This window comes from Rhinatrema bivittatum, chromosome 12 (assembly GCF_901001135.1).
Source record: "Rhinatrema bivittatum chromosome 12, aRhiBiv1.1, whole genome shotgun sequence".
NCBI lineage: Eukaryota > Metazoa > Chordata > Amphibia > Gymnophiona > Rhinatrematidae > Rhinatrema > Rhinatrema bivittatum.
Window position 1 is genome coordinate 44,745,022 of NC_042626.1, and position 16,154 is coordinate 44,761,175.

The 16,154-nt window shown below is 40.7% G+C and overlaps 1 protein-coding gene across 1 annotated transcript in view; it reads left to right on the forward strand.

Moving 5' to 3' along the window:
* SRPRA (SRP receptor subunit alpha) overlaps nt 1-16,154 on the forward strand; it is a 95,896-nt gene that overhangs the window by 51,409 nt on the left and 28,333 nt on the right. Inside the window, exons 6-8 of the mRNA XM_029573218.1 lie at nt 5,563-5,722; nt 10,235-10,353; nt 14,645-14,763. Coding sequence (XP_029429078.1) covers nt 5,563-5,722; nt 10,235-10,353; nt 14,645-14,763 — 398 coding nt within the window. The remainder of the gene's footprint in view (nt 1-5,562; nt 5,723-10,234; nt 10,354-14,644; nt 14,764-16,154) is intronic.

A 16,154-nucleotide genomic window follows, 5' to 3' on the forward strand; every position in this document is an offset into this window, starting at 1 on the left:
CACTTAGCTCTTTAAAAGTCTGGAGGACACTTTAATAGTCAGGCAGACTTTTTTTTAAAAAATAAACACACTACCTACTGCTACCTTATTGACTGACTATTTAAAAATGCAAACAGTCTAACTTGTTTTATTTACTGACTGACTATTAAAGGCACAAACACACTAAATAATATTCCCAAATAGTTAACTTTGCTCCAATACTTTTAAAAAAGTCAATGTCAATGTCCCAAGCAAAAACTTACTGATTCCTTTCAGCCACCAGCAAGGTGATCCTCTCCTCTCAGTGTTTCCACTGGAATATTTTCCAAAGTTTTCAATATTCTCAATTTTCTTAATATTCACAGCCTCTACCCTTAATATTTCATACTGCGCCAACTTGACTTTATGAATTCTGGCCTCTAATTGTTCCATTTTTGTATCTTGTAAAGTAATTGTACTCTCAATGTTCTGAAATTGCAAATTAGATTCCAAGGTAATCTTAGTTAAATTTAAAATTGCTGTCTCCAAACTTTTCAAAGTGCTCCACAAAGAATCTAAGGTAATTACCGTTGGTTTCACCATTAGGGGTAAAAATTCCAACTGATTCTTAGTCATCTCGTCTCCCGTTGCTGCCAGGTTCCCTATCTCTACCCCCTTATGATATGTTGAAGAAGTATCTTGTGCATGTTTTAAAATTATCTTCTGAAATGTTACCAGTGCTTAATAGAATATATTATCTTCCTACAAGAGAAGAAAAATTGAATGGAGATAAACTATCAGAAGTCACCTTGAACTTAACTCAAGCTCTGGAAATGTCGTTGGATTCAGAAATTTCAAAAAGGACATTTGTGTCTTACTCTTCCATTGGATTGAGACTTAGTGTTTCGAATGTTTATGCGAAATAGATTAAAGGAATTTCATGGTGTAAAAATTTGGATATATCCAGACTGTTCAAGGATCACGCAACAAAGAAGAAAAATGTCTTATTATGAGACCTGAGGTAGTAACCACAGGGGGCAAGTTTACCTTAAAATTCCCTTGTAAATGTTTGGTGAATTATTTGAATAATTGTTTTCTTTGAACCATTACAATTGTGTAAATTCTTGGACGCTCATACCCAAGAGGTTACTGACCAGGTTTTGGTGGTAGGATAAATTTGTTTGGGTCTCAACATTGTGGGTTTTATAAAATAAAATGTTTTCTTTACCTATAAACCGCTAAATTTCAACCCCCCCCCCCCCCCTTAACTTCTCAAATACACAGATAAAAGATAACTATTAAAAATTGTATTGCAGATGAAATATATATGGATATATCTGTTTACCACAACAAGTTTTATTGTAAATTCTGAAAATGATAAATTAAAAAGAAAAGAAGAGACAGTAGATAAATTGCCTCAAATCTGGTGTAAGGTTTAGAATTTGTCATAAACTTTAATGCTTGGCCTGGGAGGAAAATTTAGACAAGGTTCCGTAACACTCGGTTTACCAGGAAATAAAAAATCTGTTAGGAAATAAACTGACAAGGCAGTTTGACAACTTAAGCGATCACATACTAGTAAATTTTAAAAGGAAAGTGCATGCACCCATAAACACGCATATTGGGCACGCAAGCAAAAATATGCTTAATTTTATATTGCGTGTGCAGGTACACGTATCATCTACATAAGGATATGAATAAACAGCAACTTACTAAGAAGATTATGAAAGACTACAAAGTTATAGAGTATCTAAATAAATTTCTTTAAATTCTAAAATTAGAAAAAATGTCACAAATCAATTCGAACAGCATTTAAAGAAATTTGTGTGACATCGCTAAGGCAGGTTACTGTCCTTCTCCCCCCAACCACCCCCTCCCGGAGGTGGCCATTTTTCTTTAACTCAGCATGAACAAAAATGGATCCACACTTTGGACACTGTCACCCTACTCCTTAAAGCTCAATATCGATTGGTCTGTATTTTTTTTAAGTGCAAACTGTTCTAAGTGTAATTTCTAAGTACAGTCTGAGTTTTGTTTTGGGGTTTTTTTTTAACCTTTTCTTTTATTTTGTGGTTCATATCTTATCTTAATGTTATCTTTCTAACACGTTTTGCTGGACATTTTCCTTTGACAATACTTAAAGCTTCCTGTTAGCACAGATTTATTTTTTTGGGCGGTTTTAGCTTGATAGACAGCGGGCAATCACATGACTGTTTTGGTGCCGTTTGAGAATTTATTTAATTCTAGTCTTTAATCTGTTTTATTTGATGTATCTTGTTACACTAAGAACTGTCATCTCTGTCGGTAGGTCCAATGATTATCTCTACGACATTACACAAATTTCTTTAAATGCTGCTCAAATTGATTTGTGACATTAAATTCTTTATTTTTTCAAATTTTAGAAGTTTATTCAAATACTCTAACTTTTACTCCTTCATAATCTTCTTGGTAAATTGCTGTTTACTTATATCCTTGTGCAGGTTGTGATGCTTTGGTTGTCCCCCTTATAAAAATATAATGTAATTTTTTGTTTTCATTTAGACACTGGTCTCTTGTGATGCAGTTTCCTACGAAATACGGTCTGTGTCAGGGGACCGTGTAATCATTGCTATCATTTGGAATATTTAATGATACATCTGAAAAGATAAATAATGATAATCAGATTACGGACTACTAAGAAGCTTTTTTGCCCTTCCTCTCTGTTTTTCTATGGTTATTGTGAGTTGGGCTTTCACCTATTTTATTGCTGCAATGTAAATCTTGCAAGACAGGTTGAGTCTCCAATATGATTCCTAGGGGAATAAGTTCTAAATTGTGGAGATTCTCATGGAAGTCTCCAAAATCATGGATTCTCATGGAGGGTCCAGCTCCATTGATCTTTTGGCCTGGTTCTTAAAAGGTTGTTTGCATAGTAAAAAATATTTCTTCTCTTAATTCTTATGGGCCTTCAACTGGATAAATGTTACCATTTCAGTTGCTTATGTTTGAATCTAGCATTTTCTTTCAGAGAGGATCACATTAAGTTTTCAGAGAAATTTGGGATCAAACCTGAAATGACTGCTATTTCCTGTTATAGAGTACAGTTCAGGGGGTTTTGTTTTTTGCCCAGAGTTCTTATTTTCCTTTGAGAGGTATAATGTCTTCGACCTCCCTTTTAAATCCTCATTGGGACCTTAATTTGGTTCATAGAGCTCTTAACAGAGCTTTTCTGTAGGTTTTGTCACTGAAGATTTTTCTGGTGGCCGTTTGTTCAGCTAGAGGCATTTCTGAATTACAAGCCTCGACTTGTATAAATTATTTTTGGGTTCTTCATTGTTTTCAGTGTTTTGCAGACCAGTCTTTTTTTTTTACCTAAACGTTTGTGTTCCACTTAAATTAAACACTAGCTTTAACTGGTGTTCATGAGAGGGGGGAGTGTCATGACAAAAAGAGGTCACTTCAGTTATTGGATGTCCATCAGGTTTTTAGATATTTAACAGTCATAGACCTTTTTTTGAAAATACGACAGATTGTTTTAATTGCAGGGCTTTGTAAGGGCAACGACTTCTACAGCTTCTTTGGCTAGATTGTTTAAAAAAAAACCCAAAATTTGATTAAGCTTATTTATTGAAAGGTTCGCAAGCTTATTTATTGAAAGGTTCGCAACCTCATGGAAACTCAGTGAAAGCTCAAATTTCTTCTTGGGTGGAACTTCCACTCTTTTCATGCAGGATATTTGTAAGATGATCACTTTATCTTCCTTATATTGTTTCACTAAATATTTCTCTCTGGATGTTCATGCAAAAGAGGACGTGGCTTTGGAGCCTGTGTTCTCAAGGCAGTCCTATCTTCCTACTTCTCAGACTAATTGGGCTTGGATACTTCACATGTCTGGCCTGATATAACAAGATGAGGAAGGAGAAATGTAGTCTTTCTTGATGATTTGTTTTCCTTGAATTCTGTTCCACCAGTCCAGGACTCTCCCGGGAAGTTGGGCCTGTGCTAGCTTTGAAATGATATACTTCCGTTTACAGAGATTAAGATGTAACTGGAGGTTTATCTTTTTCTTTTCTTTTTTCTTCCAAACTTTCCTTGGATAAATGAAGAGGAAGGATCATTTTCTTTGGAGATTCCTTTAAGTGTTTCAGATTATGTACATTTAATTTAAGAGTTTTGAACCTGTTAGTTTTTTCTTTCATGGTTTTGACATAATATTGGCTTTTTGCTGAAGCTGCACAATGGTAACTACCAGTGTGTCCTCTGTATCCATCTACTAGTAGGGGGTGATAACCCTCCAGTCTGGACTGGTGAAGCAGGATTTAAGGAAAAGAAATTATCAGATAAGACTACATTTCTACATCTTTTTAAATATTAGGGTTAGCTGCTGGGTTCCACTCTGGTTAAGATGAAGCCCATCCATTTTGGAATAGGCTCACCCTTCCCCAGAATGTTGCTCAATTCCTAACACATGTAAAACCCTCTTCCTTGCACCATTCACATCCTCCATTTATTGAAACTCTGGAGCTCTGCCTGCCTCTGGGGCCTTGCATGTAAATGGGGAACACTTCTTAAAATGCTTCTGTGGAGGTTCTAGATTTCAAGTTTCTATCTGAAATTTTACATTTTGTTTTCCAGAACCCCTTTCCCACACCTCCCTATGTCATTGGTGCCTACATTTACCATGACAGCTGGCTACTCCCCAGTACTGTCTAAAATCATATCTAGGTAACACTTGAGGTCTGCCACCTTTGTACCCGGCAAGCAAGTTACCTATCAATCCTCCTGCACACCAGCCGCACAACTATCTACATTTCTAATGATTGAACTACCAATGCCAATGGTTGTCATAACCCTTCCTTCCTGGGAATATGCCCCAGGAAACCCATTTGTGTGAGAGGATACTAAATCACCTGGAGGTCAGGTCCTGCCTATAGGAACATTTCCTTCCACACCAGAGTAAAGCACTCCATCCAGAAGACTTTGCTGCTCTAAGGCCGCACAAGGTGTGCCAGACTGAAAGTAGGACTACTCTGCTATGTCCTTGAAGGTCTCCTCTATATATCTCTTGCCTTAGCTCTTCCAGGTCTGCCATTCTGGCCTCCAGAGATTGGACTTGTAGCTCCTGGCTTTCAAAGAACCTCCCTCATCAACTGGTAGATAATCATATAATATGCGCCGCATATTATGCAGTACTCAGTACAAAACACCTCCCTTTTCTACTGCTGGATTGCTAGTTTATTTCAAGTTGCAAAGGATGTAAGGATGCTTAATCTAAAGTCCCTTAAATGAACTTGGTATATTTTGTCAGTTTGTCAATGACTGCAAGAGGACAGCAGTTAATTCTAATTCTAAGGGTTGGATTATTCTCATGTTTTATGTAAATCCTTAATTGATTCTTGTGAAAAATTTCTCTCTTGCCCTATTAATTGGTATAACAAGTCTATAAATCAAAGAATATGCTTGGTGTGGGTGGGAAGTGGGGAAAGAGGTAGGATAAAAAAAAACAGAGAAAAAGTCCTAGTTTTAAATTCTGAATCGCAAAAGATCCTAATTGTTGGACTTTCCTCTATTGGTAGGACAGTGATTTGTGAAAGTTTTTCTTTTTTTTTTTTTTCTACCTTGCAGCAAATCCCCAAAGCCTGAGCCACCAAAAAAGAAGGGAAAGCAGCCCCAGATGTGGGGGCATGGAGTCCCCCTTGACAAACCGTTGGATTACAGCGATCCTCTTGCAAATGGGAGCGTGGAGAACATGCCTGCTGCCACAGAAGATGATTTGGCCATTCTGGTGAGTTTGGTAGTGCTTTCTAAAAAACTGCGTTACTATGATCTGTTATCAATGCTGCCTAGCTGTTCCTGTCCCAGCTGCCTGCCGTAGATCATGACCGTTTTAGATGTCTCCTCTTAACTGGGATAGTTTTGGGGTTTGTTTTTTTTATCCCAAAATTAGATGGCTTATATTACCCGAGGACGACTTTTTTTTTTTTTTTCTCTTGGTAATGGGTAACAAAAGCCCTCAGGTAAGTGAAACATTAAACACATACACAGAATTGGGTTGCAGGGAAGGAAAGGGCAGCATCTTGAAAGCTATGTATATTAAAGCTAATAGTATGGGAAATAAAGTCCCAGATCTAGAGACGGTCATGGAAGAGGCAGACTTGAATGTAGTGGCTGTCACAGAGACACATGGTCTTTGGCTCTAACATTTCTCATTCAGCCCATTTGCAACTGGAAGCGGAATCTTTCTTTCAACCGAGGGCAGTCCAGGGATTCTGTTCCAGGTATTTCCTGATCTCCCAAGAAGTCCGGAGGGTGGGGATTGGGAGGGAGCCCCAAGACCTTTACTGGACTTGGGGAGACTGAACACATTGGTATGGAAGAGGATCAAGATGAACTCTCTCTCCAGACAATTCTCCCTTTCATTTAGCCATAAGGTTGAATGTATACCCTGCATCTCAAGGACTGCACATTCTTATTCCCCCTGCCCATTGTAAGTTCCGCAGGTATATGGTGAAGGACATATGCTACCAATACAAGATTCTCCCTTTTGGCCTCTCTGCGACCTGAGGGTTTTCATATAATGCCTTGCAGTAGTTGTGGCACAGCTTCCTCCGCAGGGGATCTGCGTGTTCCCATACCGGATGATTGGCTGGTGAGGGTCCATCTCCATTAGGAGTTTTTTTTTCATCTGTTGCCCATCTATAGTAGACATGCAGTGCAGGAGAATTACAATGCATAAAAGTTAAATACAGGTAACAGTACAATAGATTGAATTTGTGTTTTAATTTTGTATTTATTCAACTTAAAATACCAATGACTAAAACTGCAAGCTACACCTAATATTAAATATTACAATATCATCCAATTTCCTCAAAGCGTATGGAAAAATATTTCAAGCTGCAGGGCCTGCCAGTGAAAGGGCTCGACACCTGGTAGCAGACAAGTGAGCTGCCTTAACAGATGGACTTGCTAACAACATATGCCCAGAGGTACACAGTTATCTACTAGGGGCATAACACTGTAATAAATGCTTGATACTCTGGGCCATGCCCTTTTAAAGCTTTAAAGGCCAACATCAAGAATTTAAATTTTGCATTCTGTTTAATAGGCAGCTAATGTAATTTCCACAAAGACGGGGTGATGTGTTCATAACAGCAGTCCCTAGTAATTTACCATGCTGCCAAATTTTGAAGGATCTGCATAGCTTTCATACTTGAGGCTGGCAACCCAACATAAAGTGAGTTGCAATAATCGATTGATGTTTAAAATATATGCCTGTAAAACAGTGCAGAAATTCCCAGAGTCAAGAATAAAATTTAAATGGCGTAGGAGGCACAGTTTATCCTGTACGCAGGACCTGTTGCAACAGGTGAAAGACAACTTGGTATCAAAAAACACCCCTAAGTTTTTTACCACATCCTTAAAAGGAATAAAATCACCTAGGGCAGGCAGGGAAACTATATTTTGTTTAGCCAAAAAATTATCTGAGAGAAACATATAGCTTCTATGTTAGAAAAATTCAGCATCAGATGAGTCTGACACATCCAGACATATATAATAGTTAAAATGTTACTAATCTGATGAAACGCTGCCTGCAGATCTTTTTTAACAGGAAAAAAAAAAGCTTGATTATTGTCTGAACATGCTAAAACTTAACAGCCTGATAATCCAATAAAGAACAAAGCGGTCTTAGATATTGATTAAACAAGGTAGCAAAAAGGATCGACCCTTGAGGGATTCCTGCAGGCTGCGTTTATCAGTATGAGAGACTATCAACAAAAGATACTTGCTAATATCTTGAGTCCAAATAGGAAGAAAACCAGTTAAAAACCTGACCCTTGGGCATTCTACCAGCAGGAACCAAGATGGATGCTTAATTTGGGAGCTGCCTTCCTCTCACTTTTGAAACCAACACTTCAGAATATTTATAATTTGATATAATCTGTACCTTTGCCACACTTCTAGTATTTACCCCTCAGGATGGCTACCAGGAAAAGAATGACAGATTTAAAGCATTTCTCCTTCAGCAAGCATACTTTGGAGGTAAATAGTAAGGCAGTGAACAGGCCATGAAAGTGGTGGGGGATCTCTATGGGAAAAGACCTGGAGGTTTTATCCACATCACAGCATGAAGCAGAACTTATGGATTTTCCATCCCGATCATAGCTGTGGGAGTGGTTCCATAAGCTCTGGGCAGATATGCGCCAGCATAAAACTGATGATCTTACCTCTATAACGGTGGTGAGGGAGGACTTAGCAGGGATGGGGCACCGAGTGGATGAACTAGACTCCTGGGTTCAGAGTCCACGGCATGGCACTTAGCAATCTCGGTGCTCAGCATAAAACTTATGGTCAACAAGCTCTCCCTCCTAGCAGATGAAATGGAAGATCTAGAGAACTGCTTGAGACATTGCAATATACAAATTTAGAGATTTACCTGAGACAGAGGAGTATACTAACTGCATAGCTATGGCAGGTGCAATCTGTGCCTTTATTCTCGCTGGTAAGGAAGGCCTCATGGATGACTCTCCCCAACCTGAGCAGAATATCAAAAAAGAGCGGGCGCATAGAGCTCTGGGCCCTAAATGCAATAATCGACCCAGGAATATTATTCTTTGCCTACACAGCTTCCTCCAAAAGAAAAACATCATTGAAACAGCCCGGAAAAAAGCTGATTGGTGCTGGAAAGGCCATGAAATCACTATCTATAATGACCACACTCTGAAAGCGTTACGAGCTACGGGAAGTAATTGGTGTGCTGTGCCAGGAGGGAATTTGTTACAGATGGGCTTTTTCCTTTTGCTGTTCAGTTCCTGTATAAGGGAATTTCTTATCAGATACAATCCCTTTCTGAAACTGAGTCAGGCTTTCAACAAGCAGGCTAGTCTGTTGCTTTCACAATTCCAAATACAGCTCTGAGTATGACGATGACCGACACGTTTCCAAGATGGCAACGAGCAAGACGAGGAGGAAGACGTTTGCGGCACCATTCTGAAGAGTCGCGATCAGGGCTGAGGCTCTGTTTCACTGCTAAGATCTCTGCATTTAGTATCTTTCCTATTGCATAATGTTGTGCTATCCTGAGTGGTGCTAAAAATTTATGTGGGTACTCTTTAAATGTCAACAGGGCATTTCGGAGGTGTCTCTCCTGTAAAAAGGCAATGGCTACTTTCTGGGAGACTAATTCTCAGGAAAGTAGCTGACGTTTCTTATGGGAATTAAGACCCTTAATATTAAGTGATAGTATGCCAGCCATCACTGTTGCATAAATAGAATCGCTGCGGCAAAAATAAAAGCAGGAAACTGAGCAAGCCGACATTCAAAAATACAAAGTTGAATCCATAAAATACAAAGTTGAATCCATAGAACAAGTTGAGTTGTGTCACAGGACCCTACAGCTCTCTACATGGGAAAGCCATTCAAAATGAAATATTCAAATTGAAAAATGTTTTTAAATTATTGCAAAGAAACTTTACAGTTGAATCCATAGAACAAGGACAAGAGAGAATGAATAGACCAAAAGATAAACTCCGGTCCCTAAGGGCCCCCCCCCCCCCCAAATCCAGTTTCTGATCCGCCCAGCCCATTTGGCCAACCTGCAGACCAAAATGAATGCATTTTAATTTTGAATAGTAGTGTTGGTCAATATTAGTTACTGTTTTGCTATATTTTGGGAGGAGGGACAGTTGGGCATTCATTTTGGTCTGCAGGTTGGCCCCTTTATGGGGAGGGATTTGCCAAATGGGCTGGGCAGATCAGAAACTGGATTGGGGGGGGGATCCTTAGGGACTGGAGTTTATCTTTTGGTCTATTCATTCTCTCTTGTCCTTGTTCTATGGATTCAACTGTAAAGTTTCTTTGCAATAATTTACAAAGATTTTTCAATTTGAATTTCATTTTGAATGGCTTTCCCATGTAGATAGCTGTAGGGTCCTGTGACACAATTCAAAATAATTTTGAAGCAAACACATAAGAACTGTCATTGGGGTTTTTTCGCCCATTATCCAATATAGGCCCTTTCACATACAGAGACTTTAGTGTCTCATCACGTCTGTCAGCTCTCCTTCCCTTTACTGAGCTGTAGTGACATATACAGGCAAACTAAGACCTAGATAACTGTCTGCTACTGAACCCCAGCATGACTGTTCTGTTCCTTCACCGACCTGATGAAGAGAGGATAACTGTCAAAAGCATGTCACACATTTATTTAATTCAATAAAAAGTTATCACCACGTGTTTGACTTTTAATTCCACATGTATAGACTAACACAGAAACCACAATTCTTTGCTCTCTCTTTAGAAATCCCGTGGTAGGGAGATGATTGGCAATCTGCCAGCTGTGGAGCATGAAAGCAGTGAAGAAGAGGAGGAGGAGAAAGAAGCCCCTTCTCAAGTTACTCAGACTTCTTCTAAGTCCAGGTATTACTGGAGTTTTCTTTTGATAGGGTTTAGCCTGAGTGAGATGCTGGGTGAATTGTAAAGGGAATGGGAAGATAGTAAACATCTAATGAATTTCAAATTGACTTTGCTAATGGTCTTGAAGAGGGCCTATAGTGCAAAACCTCAGAGACAATTATTCCGAAACACTAGGCTGGAATAATACCAGTTGCTTAGGTACTCTAGTGTATAAAATACGGTGCCTAGGTCTGCTTCAGGCTTGAGAGGCACAATCTCTAGCAGCTCAGATTCCATCAGTTTGTTTTTTTTTATTTACAAGCTCAGTGGTCACTTCTTTGTGGCACACCACCCACTTCCCCATCACTTTCTCTCTTTTTTGTTTTCTCTTCCCATCCCTTGGCATCATCTTCTCCCTTCCCTCTTCCCCCAGCAACATACTTATGCCTCTCCCCTGGCATCATCATCATCATCTTCCCTTCCCTATCCTCCACCCCTCTAGCATCATCATGACTTTCCCTCTCCCACCACCTCTTCTCCCGCCCTTGCATCATCAACAGTTTCCCTTTCTTTCCACCACTCTCTTGCACCCTCTGACATCACCTTCTCTCTCCACCTCCTCACCCCTGATGACATCATCACTACCTTCCCTTTCCTTCTACCCCTCTCCCTCACCTCTGGTGGCGGCGTCATCACTATCCCTCTCCCTTCACCCAGGATTCCCTGCAGGTTTCACCCTTAAAGATGACCAGGCGGGATAGCTGTGTCTGTCCTTTAAGGTAGACTGAGGGAGTTTCTTATATACTCCCTCACGCCTCCCTGCACGCTTATCTAAATTCCGTCCTCTAGCCTTTAGAGATCCACAGTGTTTATCCCATGCCCCTTTGAATTCTTTGACCGTTTTTGTCTTCACCACCTCCTCTGGAAGGGCATTCCATGCATCCACCATGATTGTGCTGGGAAAAGGCTGAAGAGGATGCTGTGAGGGAGGAGAGAAATAACTGGGTTGTGTCTTAAGAGGGGGTGGTTGTGCTGAGTGGGAGAGGATAATTGTGCCATGGTGCGATGTATGATTTGTGGGGGATATGGGAGAAGAGCGGATGCTCTTGGTGTGGGGGGGGGCGGGGAGAGCTGGAGGTTTATTGTACTTTGTGGGGGGAGGAGAGAAAGAGAGAAGGTATGATTGTACCATGGTGGGACGAGGGTGTGCCCGCAGTCTGATTATTTTTATTTATTTTTTTGTCCCAAGTCTCCATCTTCCTAAGGGTAGGCTCTTACCACTAGCCCTCACAGAGAAGCTGAAGACCTGGCTCCTGGAAATTTTTCACTGGTGCCTACGTTTTCAGGGTATTTTTCCAGCTCTATCTAAGTGGATGTCTTCTCAGAAGAGGACAAGGGGGAGCATCTTAAGAAGTATTTTGTTTTTTGGGACTGCAGTTTTCTCCTAACTCCTCTGTCTTCCAGTTCAGTCAGAACCAGCTCTGGGATCTTCACTATGAACTTTCATTCACAACTATTTAGGTATTTTTCCCTATTTTATATGCCTTCTCCCAGTTATTTCACCGATGTTTTTCCAGAACTCTGCAATCATGGGCCACAGGATGTTCTCATTGAACAGTGACTGGAGTCCCCCTCCCCCTCAGGGGCTGTGAATGCTGCCTCCTGTAGCAGCCCTAGTCCTAGACGATCTGGGATGTGGAAGACCTGATCCAGGAATTGAACCTAAGCACTGCCCTGAGCTACCAGGCTTTAGTTTAAACTTTTCGCACATGTTCCTGTACTTTTATTTCCCACCAGCAGAAGGCGCTACTGGTTAGTTAGCTTGGCCTGTGTAGGATGCAGCACATTCCCAGTTAATAGTCGGTTCAAGCTTCCTTGGCTTAGGAACTGAGAGATGGTGGTTGCAATGGGAGGGCCTAGCTGTGTGAGTGCAGGACAGCACTCTGACAATTAAATGGTCCTGCTGCTGGTAAGAGAGGATATTCCTGTGGTGGTAGTGCTAAGGAGGAGGGAGGTGTCTCACCTCCATGTTTGCCAGGGTAGTGGTGGTGCTGAGGGCAAGATAAAGAATTATGACCCTAAGGTTACTGGGATGGCAGTGCTGGGGATGGGTGGTACATTTCCTGGGTTGAGGGTGCATAATTATGGTGATGTTAGTACTAGGGATGGAGGGATTCAGCCTCCTATATGCTTATCTAAAATGCTTTGATCTGTGGAACTATAGGAGCTCTCCTAGGTGAAAACAAAATCTCATTTTCGGCTCTCTTTTTGTAGGTGATGGGAAGGACAGATTTCAAAGCGATTTATGTATATTACGAGGCTTTCTGAAAATTGTCCTCCCTCAGTGCAGCTAAATGTCTTCGTGTACCATAACTTTCAGGTTGCTAGCCACAGGATATTAAGCACCAGTATCTTCTGGTTCGATGTAGAGTTTATTCATTATATAATGTTAACAGGTTCTTTTCACATTCTTTAACTTAAACATACTATATCAGCTGATTCACAGTTCTCCGTAACAAATCTAGTCATCTCAAGCAGATTTAGCTCCACAGTTCTCTGTCACTCTAGCCCAGGTCCAATTAGACTGGGTTTTCCAGGTTACCTTTATATATAAGAACAAAGACATGCCATCATGCCCAGCATCCTGTCTCTGTACACAAGTACACAGTAGATCCCATACTCACTCCCAGGGATAGTAATAGCTGTCCTTAGTCTACCTGACTAATAATGTTTTATGGAATTTTTCTGCAGGAACTTGTCCAAACTTCTTTTAAACCCCACTGTTACCTTGATCACATCCTCTGGCAAAAGATTGCACAGCTTGACTGTGCACTGAGTGACAAAGTACTTTCAAAAATACTTGTTTTAAATTTGCTGGCTGTCTGGTGGCCTGTCCCCTCGTTTTAGTATTATGTGAAAGTTTTACGGTTTACCTGTTCCAGCCCACTCATGAGTTTGTAAATTTCTATTATCTTCACTCTTGGCCATTTCTGCCAAACTGAAGAGCCCTTCATTATAGAGCCATTCAATTCATTCATCAATTTTGTCTCCCTCTTCTGCACTTTTTTGTTTTTTTAAGATGGGGACAACCACAACTCTACACAATACACAAGGTGCAGTCACACTATGACATGATACAGAGGCAATAGAATATTTTCCATTTCATTCTGCATTTCTTTTTGAATTATTCCTTACATTCTGTTGCTTTTCTAACCGCTGCCACACAGTGAGCTGAGGATATCATTGTATTGTCCACAAGGGCTCCAAGGTCCTTTTCCTGGTTGGTGACTCCCAATATAGAAGCCAGCATTGTGTACCTGTAGTTAGGATTATTTTTCCTTATGCACATCACTTTGCACTTTTCCACATTTCATCTGCCATTCAGATGCCCATTGTCCTAGTCTCACATGGTCCTTCTGTAATCCCTTGCAATCCACTGCTGTTTCAACAACTTTCCCTAATTTTGTGTCTACAAATTTTAATCTCCTCACTCATGGTTCCCTTTTCCAGATCATTTCTGAATATGTTCAAAGTGACAAATGAGTCTGCTTCCATCAAAATGTATGAAATAGTTCAATCCCTGTGTCAAATCTTCTGCTTCCTGGATCAGCAGGGCTAGGGGTTCTATGAAGACAGCGTTCACAGGCCCTGGGGGGAGGAGGGGAAGGATTTGTAATCATTTTGTCAAGGATGCCATTTAGTAGCCAAATTCATGGCCCATGATTGTAAGGTTTCAGAAAAAGTCCTAATGCTATAATTTCCATTGAATATTGTCACAATGATCAGATTAGGTACATTGAGGGATTATAAAATAGGGAAAAATCCCTGTGTAGTTGCAAATGAAGGTTCATAGTTTCAATTGAGCTAGAGGCTCAGTGGAACAGGAGGAAACTGCCAGGTCAAAAAAGTATGAAAAATAAGACATGTTTCCCCACAGGTATGTAGAGTAGTGGACTTAACAGTTTATAAGTTCAACTGTCTCATAGGTACCTGAGCACAGAGATGCATACTTGGGCCATTGTTTACACACATGGCCAAGCATATCTCCTTCCCAGTCCCTCCCCATCCTTTTTATAGAAAGTGACTCCTCACCACCACTCCAGCCTTGCTATTTATTCGGTGTGGCAAGCTGAGACTTTGGCTATACATTAACCTACTTGGGACTGTTAGCTAGGAAACATAATGCCACTTGCTTTGGGTTCCTGTGCAGTCTTTTTTTTTTAAAGCATTATTCAGGTTTGATTTAATAATTTCTAGCAGCTGGGTAAGCAGCCAGGAGCTCTTTGTGTTGATAATGCTTGTCATATGTTTGCAGCACTAAGAAGAACAGTTTTGGGGGTATGTTTGGAATGCTGAAAGGTTTGGTAGGTTCTAAGAGCCTGTCACGAGAGGACATGGACCCTGTGTTGGAAAAAATGAAGGATCACCTGATTGGTAAGTGCACGTGTATGACTGCAGAAGTAGTGCTTGCACTATTCAGAGGGAAGGGAGCCAAACCCCAATGTAGAGAAATATTTGACACTCTAGTCTGTGGGTCTCTAGTTACAATACTAAATCTCATTTCCAGAGAAATGTTATAAATTAAAGGGCCTAAAACCCCAGGTGCTGCCAAGCAAAAGCTTATAGTGCCTCTGCTTAGCCTTCCCTCACCTTTCCTGAACCTGAGTGATTGAAACTGAGGGTACAAGCTGGTAGAAAGACGAGGAGGAGAAAAGTAACGTATGATATTGAGAAGGGGCTTCCTTCTGTAGGGAGACCTCCAGTTGTTTCTGGCCTTTTGTGAGCCTGGAGGAATACAGAAGACTGGGTAGGGGAGACCCGGGGAAAGCTATCATTGTTGGCAAGTTTAGGGAAAAATGTTAAATGTTTCATTTGCTGTAATACTACTAAAAGATCACAGGATAGCATTTTAGGTTTGTGAGCATTCAGTAACTTGTGTTAATAGAAAATCGTTTGTTCCTTTAAAAATGTGTTTCTCTGATTGGTTGTTGAAAGAAAAGCAGGCAGTATAAAGGGGAAATGTTTTGGCAGGGGTTTGCTCTTTTCTCTCCTGCCCTTGCTCATATAGGGTAGGGATTAGGGACCTCCAGCTATGTGATCGGAGCCCCACAGCAGCACTGCGGGTTGGGAGGCCCAGGACCCTCCAAGGGGAGGGACTTAGGCCAAGAAGAAGTAGAGAGGAGTCTGCCTCCTCCATCAGGTTTGGATTGGAGAGTAGTACAAGATGGTGGCTACGAAATGGGTTTTTCTCTCCCCCCCCCCCCCCCCATCCAGGGGAACTACTATACAGCAAGAAGAAGGGCAGGAATATGGTGAGTTCATTAAATTGTATAATGCCCCAGGGACTGCTTTGATGTGTGGAGGAATGGGGAGCCAGCACAGAGAGAGGAGAGATTTCCTCCTCCCTCTGGTGAAACAGAAAAGCCCGGGGCCTGAGTGTGGAGTGCTGTGTTGAACTTCCCAAGAGGTGCAGAGTAGGAGTGAGCTCAAGTGTCTGGGGAGAGCTGCACTAAGAGGAAGGTGATTTGGATAGTGGTAAAAAGGTCCAAGACCACAGGACGTGTGAGTAATGACATGAGAAATGTGATTATGTATTTGATGCCCATTGGATAAGAGTTTTGATATGCGTAAGTCTTTAAAAAAAATGAAACAAATAAACAAAAAAACCCTTCTCTTATGGCTGAAAGAGAAAAGACAGTAAAAAGGATAACAGGTTTTCATTTTATTTATTAAAATTTTAATATTCCGCACATTACTTTGATAGTTCATGGTGGAGTACAATATACATCCATAGTCAAGGAAATAACAGGCAATAAAATACAAAA